The 7,466-nt window shown below is 40.5% G+C and overlaps 1 protein-coding gene across 1 annotated transcript; it reads left to right on the top strand.

Annotated features, from left to right (window-relative positions):
* Positions 1–861: 861 nt before the first annotated feature.
* LOC139421631 (immunoglobulin lambda-1 light chain-like) lies at positions 862–6,842 on the top strand. The gene is made up of 4 exons (XM_071172698.1): positions 862–901; positions 998–1,312; positions 5,366–5,407; positions 6,276–6,842. Exons 1-4 carry the CDS (start codon positions 862–864, stop codon positions 6,599–6,601), a joined length of 723 nt encoding a protein of 240 aa, XP_071028799.1. The 3' UTR covers positions 6,602–6,842.
* The last annotated feature ends 624 nt before the right edge of the window (positions 6,843–7,466 follow it).

Below are 7,466 nucleotides of genomic sequence, written 5' to 3'. Positions count from 1 at the left end.
AATAATGACTGAGGAAAGATCTACATGTACTTTACAACAGGAACAGCTGTCTGTAGACCACTGGTTTCAGTCCCACCCAAAGACCAGCTGGTGGATTCATATCTACTATCTTTAGTTAGGAGAGTCACTCACCAGGGACGTGTTCTAGCTCTGACACTGAGTTACAGGCAGTGATGTGTTGCTCCCTTCTCCCCCAGGACACACCTGCTCCCCCTCCTCCTCTCCTTATTTATAGCTTCATGTAAATGAAGGGGTTGTTTTATCTCCTCTCAGAACTGTGTGAGGGGAGGGGGGAGTTAGGGGGGTTTGCAGGTGACCAGAGGAGTGGACTGAAACTGAAAATGTTTCCCAAATGGCACTATATTCCCTTTATAGTGCACTACTTTTGACAAAGGCCCATTAGGTTCTGGTCAACAGTAGTAAACTATAAGGGGAATAGGGAGACATCCTAAGTACCTCATCATTATGTTGGTCTTGTGTAGATCTACTGTAGGATATTAAACTACAGACATGGTTTGATGGAGGTAGAATATGAGTCCGTGAACAAGACAGGATCTCATGTAGATCAATGATCATACTAGTCTCTCACATATTCTGGTTACTTTGATCATTCAGAAAAATTACAGTGAAAAATAATAATAACATTCAACAATGAGAGTAGCTGGTGGTAGGTTGATTGCAGAGGCCCCGCCCTCTAGTTATCCATGGCTTGGTGATTGGTTAACTCTAGAGAACCCTCCCCCTGATCCTCCCTGTCTGTCTCCTTATAGGTGGGTCCTGCAGTCTCTCCTCTCCTCACACTCCAACCCTGCTCCTCTCTCAGCTGGACAGTAAGGGCCGTTGACACCACACACTGACAACATGCTGGGGACACTCTGCACTCTCATCACTGCTCTAACATGTAAGGAGTCTGACTTCCTGGAGGTTTTACTTCCTGGTTTATTAATAATGAGTCTGTATGTTTCTCTTTACTACATGTCATCTTCTTATTTCCCAGGTGTCAGTGGTGTGACTGTGGTGACACAGAAGCCTCCTGTTGTGACAGTGAGGAAAGGAGAGACGGCCACTCTGGACTGTAACCTGGGGACTGTTCAGAAAAGTGCTGCTAATTGGTATAAACAGGTTCCAGGAGGAGTTCCTCAGTATGTGATAAGGTTCTACCATGGTAATAGTGCTCCTACCTATGGCTCTGGTTTCTCCTCTCCAAAATTCACATCTGATCATCAGTCTGAATCAGATTATCGTTTGATTATTAACAATGTGGAGGAGGCAGACTCAGCAATGTATTACTGTAATACATGGGACAGCTCTGTTAAAGAGATCGTATCACAGTGATATACACCATGACAAAAACCTCCTCCCCAAACACACTCACTTCTGCTTTCAGATGTTCTGAATATAGACACTAACTGAATGTCAAGTCATCCTGAACCAGTGTGTCTGCAGTAGGAGAACATTCCATGCTTGTGTTTAACACAAAACCCTTCACACATTTAGTAGAATGTTGTCATCAACAATTACACCTAGTTGTCACAAAGCATGAATGATAAAGTGATATTCCAGAAGGTTCAGTCCTAACAGAAGACTCCATGTATCAGATAACCTCCATGATAGTCAGTCCCCTGGTTTACAGTAGAGACATATTACATCAACAGGCATTTAGTGATGTACTGTTAGTTCAGAACCCCACCATCAGGTCCAGATTATATTATTATAATGTTATTATCTATATTATGACATGCTGATATTAACTAACTGACATAAATGAGAAGAAACAGAATACTGATCTTTACAATGCAACAAAACAAATCCAATATGTTTATGAAATAGTCTTCTCTTAAATATTTCAATTTTTTATAGTTTAATAGTGACTCTAATTGAAATGTGTGTCACAGTTATGAAAATATAGGATACACCCAGTTATTATTTATAAATCTGTCTGTTGGTCTTGTGAAGACCCAGATACAGTACGTTTGAGAGTAGATAGTGATTGGTTAACTGTAGAGGCCCCTCCCTCTGGTCCTCCCTGGCTTGGTGATAGGTTAACTATAGAGGCCCCTCCCCCTGATCCTCCCTGGCTGTCTCCTTATAGGTGGGTCGTGCAGCCTCTCCTCTCCTCACACTCCAACCCTGCTCATCTCTCAGCTGGACAGTTAGGGCTGTTCACACCACACACTGACAACATGCTGGGGACACTCTGCACTCTCATCACTGCTCTAACATGTAAGGAATTTACTCTATGTTCAATCTGAATCCCCAAAATGGTATACCAGTTTAACATTAATTTATGATTTAATGTCTTAAATTGTGCGCTTAATTCCCACAGATGTCAGTTGCCAGAAAGCAGTGACACAGACACCTTCAGTACTGACTGTCAGTACAAAGGGGACTGCAGCTTTTCACTGTGACATTACCAAAGATGAAGGTTATTATGTAATCTGGTATAAACAGGTTCCAGGAGAAGCTCCTCAGTATGTGTTAAGGTTTTACCGTACTCATGCCTCTCCTGATGAATATGGATCTGGTTTCTCCTCTGATCGTTTCACATCTAAAGCCACATCTGATAAGGATTATCAGTTTATAATCAGTGATGTGGAGGAGACAGACTCAGCAGTGTATTATTGTCATACATGGGACAAGTCTGTTAAAGTGCACATATCACAGTGATATACACCATGACAAAAACCTCCTCCCCAAACACACTCACTTCTGCTTTCAGATGTTCTGAATATAGACACTAACTGAATGTCAAGTCATCCTGAACCAGTGTGTCTGCAGAAGGAGAACATTCCATGCTTGTGTTTTACACAAAACCCTTCACACATTTAGTAGAATGTTGTCATTAACAATTACACCTAGTTGTCACAAAGCATGAATGATAAAGTGATATTCCAGAAGGTTCAGTCCTAACAGAAGACTCCATGTATCAGATAACCTCCATGACAGTCAGTCCCCTGGTTTACATTAGAGACATATTACATCAACAGTCGTTTAGTGATGTACTGTTAGTTCAGAACCCCACCATCAGGTCCAGATATTATTATCATTATGTTATTATTATATATATTATGACATACTGATTTCAGTAAACCTACCAACATAACTCACATGAAACTAAATACTGCTGTTTTAAGTGTAACCAAAATTATCCCATTTGGTTTTTGTTAGTCCAATTTAAAACATTTATATTTTTGATAGTTTAATAGTTAAAGTAATTTAAATTAATCAGAAAACCGTGTTCTCAGAAGCTGATAGGCTGAGATATAGAGGCACTTCCCTATGTTCCTCCCTGTCTGTCTCCTTATAGGTGGGTCCTGCAGCCTCTCCTCTCCTCACACTCCAACCCTGCTCATCTCTCAGCTGGACAGTAAGGGCCGTTCACACCACACACTGACAACATGCTGGGGACACTCTGCACTCTCATCACTGCTCTAACATGTAAGGAGTCTGACTTCCTGGAGGTTTTACTTCCTGGTATATTAATAATGAGTCTGTATGTTTATATTTACTTAATGTCATCTTATTTCCCTGGTGTCAGTGGTGTGACATCTGTGACACAGAAGCCTCCTGTTGTGACAGTGAGGAAAGGAGAGACGGCCACTATGGACTGTAACCTGGGGACTGTTGAGAATAGAGACGGCCACTCTGGACTGTAACCTGGGGACTGTTGATAATAGAGATGGCCACTATGGACTGTAACCTGGGGACTGTTGATAACAGAGAAGGCCACTATGGACTGTAACCTGGGGACTGTTCAGGATAGTGCTGCTTGCTGGTATAAACAGGTTCCAGGAGGAGTCCCTCAGTACGTGTTAAGGTGGTACCACACTGTTTGGAGTTCTGTAGAATATGGTTCTGGTTTCTCCTCTCCTAAATTCACATCTAATCATCAGTCTAAATCAGATTATCGTTTGATTATTAACAATGTGGAGGAGGCAGACTCAACAGTGTATTATTGTAAGACCTGGGACAGCTCTGTTAAGGAATACGTATCACAGTGATATACACCATGACAAAAACCTCCTCCCCAAATACACTCACTTCTGATTCATGCGTGGCAGAGGGGTGAACTGTAAGAAACAGTAGTTGAAGTTGATCAGAGATTATTATAACAATATATACATGTCACAATGGGAGATCTGAATATAGAACTACCACCCATCCCTACATGTCAACAAGATTATAAGAAGACATTTTCTGAAAGGAAACTGATGTTGTCTCTCTTGACGTAATCATCATCATCATATCATCATCACCACCATCATCATCATCATCATCATCATCATCAGGTCAATACTGCATCATATGGATAGTGCTCTAACTGATGGATTCAAAAGGACCAGACACCAACAGCAGAATATGATGCTTTACTATATACTGTTACTTCATAGAGAGAAACTCTAGAAAAGCCTGAGATGTTTGTAGAGAGAGTGAAGCTCTGTCTGAATGGGATGTTTCAGTTACTGTCCTCTCAGTAGAGAGAGTGAAGCTCTGTCTGAATGGGATGTTTCAGTTCCTGTCCTCTCAGTAGAGAGAGTGAAGCTCTGTCTGAATGGGATGGTTCAGTTCCAGTCCTCTCAGTAGAGAGAGTGAAGCTCTGTCTGAATGGGATGGTTCAGTTCCTGTCCTCTCAGTAGAGAGAGTGAAGCTCTGTCTGAATGGGATGTTTCAGTTCCTGTCCTCTCAGTAGAGAGAGTGAAGCTCTGTCTGAATGGGATGTTTCAGTTCCTGTCCTCTCAGTAGTGAGAGTGAAGCTCTGTCTGAATGGGATGTTTCAGTTCCTGTCCTATCAGTAGAGAGAGTGAAGCTTTGTCTGAATGGGATGGTTCAGTTTCTGTCCTCTCAGTAGAGAGAGTGAAGCTCTGTCTGAATGGGATGTTTCAGTTCCTGTCCTCTCAGTAGTGAGAGTGAAGCTCTGTCTGAATGGGATGTTTCAGTTCCTGTCCTCTCAGTAGTGAGAGTGAAGCTCTGTCTTAATGGGATGTTTCAGTTCCTGTCCTCTCAGTAGAGAGAGTGAAGCTCTGTCTGGATGGGATGTTTCAGTTCCAGTCCTCTCAGTAGAGAGAGTGATGCTCTGTCTGAATGGGATGTTTCAGTTCCTGTCCTCTCAGTAGTGAGAGTGAATCTCTGTCTGAATGGGATGGTTCAGTTCCTGTCCTCTCAGTAGAGAGAGTGAAGCTCTGTCTGAATGGGATGGTTCAGTTCCTGTCCTCTCAGTAGAGAGAGTGAAGCTCTGTCTGGATGGGATGTTTCAGTTTCTGTCCTCTCAGTAGAGAGTGAAGCTCTGTCTGAATGGGATGTTTCAGTTCCTGTCCTCTCAGTAGAGAGAGAGGAGGTTATTGTACGGCTGTGTAAACAAACTGAATCACTGTGGTATTCGGACAAGGAACCAAGCTCATTGTTACTGGTGAGTTCCCTTTATTTAACCTGATATTTTTGTATTCAAGGTTTTTTGTAAAACGTAATAGTTAATAGAGTTACATATTGAACATTATATTCTTCTTTCATATTTATTTAGTGTAAATAACCTACTTTGTGGACTGATTATCAAGAGTCATGAACACCATGTGACATCTTCATAACCTACAGTACATCTGTAGTTGTTGATTTCACATTTAAACTTAAAAAACATGATGGACTATTTGACCATGTAGGTTACTGCTGTCACTTGACAACAATACTCCTTTATAATGTCTCATACAATAATCATCTATTTACTCAGAGGTAGATTTGGATGTGAAGTCAACATAAAGTTGTATCAACCTTTAAGGTATTGGTCCCACGTTATATTAAATAATGATAAAACCATGTATATGGTAGTTACACAATGTTGCTACATGATTCATTACATTGCAGGCTACTACATTACAGTTGGTAACTCTGTTTCCTGGGTGACTAGTAGTAGGACATATGTTTGATTGTATCCCTCATTCAGCACATCTGACTACTTGATTATGTTTAAACTTAGAGATCTGAACTCATTATCAACTTGTACAGAAATCTGCTTCACCTCTGAAAAGTCACATATGGAGAGATACTTAGGAAGTTTAAAACTAAGACCAGGTACAAACAGAGATTTGTGAGTAACATGTAACGATAGAATTACATGGTTTTAGTGCCATTTAATTTATGAGCCCAACATGTTAATTGTTTGTAGCCTTTGAGAAAACGTTGTATTTTTTTATTCTACAGTATAATCACACAACCCCTTTTCATTCTACTAACTTATCAAATGATTTTGCGTAATATTTATTCTGCTCATTCCATTGGTCCAGACTCTACCCTCCCTCCGCCTGTCTTGACCATCCTCCCTCCGTCCAGCGATGAGTTGAAGTCCAGCAAAGTCACCCTGGTGTGTCTGGCCAGTCAGATGGCCATGGGCTACGCAGATGTCAGCTGGACAGCTGGAGGGAATCCGGTCACCGGCGGCATCGCTACGAGTGGCCCGGTGCCGCAAGCCGACAAGACGTTTCAACTCAGCAGCTGTCTGACCGTTGACACGTCAGAATGGAACCAGGACAAAGTGTTCTCGTGTAAAGTCACCGCGGGATCCAAGTTCGCTGAGAAAGACATCAAGAAGTCTGAATGCAGCACTGAATAGCCTGAGAACCATTGTAATGTCTATTTGATTTTCTACATCACTTTTCAAGTTATTGTTAATTCATTACAAGTTTCACCTGCATATTTACATTATGTTCCATAAAAGATAAATAGCTAATCATACTGATATCATAGGCTATATGATAAGTAGACTTGTTATATTTGAAATGGGTTGTTTAGCAGATGTATAATAGAGGAATAGTTAGAGCTTTGCTGTATTGTGGATATTCAATAAAGAACATTCTAAAGAACAAGTGTTTGTATTGGAGCATGTTGATGAACATCAGTGTTAGCAGCTCTACATGAGGGGGAGTTTAACTGATCTCAAATAGAGCAGCCTGCTCTCTGACTTTAGTCCAGATCCAAAAATAGTTGATCTAGATATCCAAGATGTAGGGCAGGTTTACTGTAATGTTAATGAATAACCAGAGATGGACCACAAGTTTAGTTTATATTAAAACTTCACATTATTGAGAACCTTTCATTAGTGTGATATGATTGTATTATAAGAACATTCTGAAAGTACCTATTTAATAATCTTCCATATCTATTTAAAATAGTTGATTTGAAAAGGAAACTCGATTATGTCCTAGGCAATATTTGCTTGTACTTTTCACTGTATGAAGAATTTAAACAACAGTACAGCAGCATGATAAATTCAATATATTCATAGTTTATATTCAATAGTGTTATAAACCTACGTCTTACTATAATGTACAATAACATTTGACTCATGACTCTTTTCTCTCCGTACATCTTTGCCAGCAGGGGGAAAGAGAAGAGTTAAAATATTATAATATGCTTCCACCTTGTGGCTCAAACTGTTGTATTTCATTATAGTTGTATTTCATTATAGTTGTATTTCA

The sequence above is a fragment of the Oncorhynchus clarkii genome, chromosome 12, assembly GCF_045791955.1.
Source record: "Oncorhynchus clarkii lewisi isolate Uvic-CL-2024 chromosome 12, UVic_Ocla_1.0, whole genome shotgun sequence".
NCBI classification, from domain to species: Eukaryota; Metazoa; Chordata; class Actinopteri; order Salmoniformes; family Salmonidae; genus Oncorhynchus; species Oncorhynchus clarkii.
Note: the sequence above shows the minus strand (reverse complement) of the source record. Positions and strands in the feature narration are given on the sequence as shown.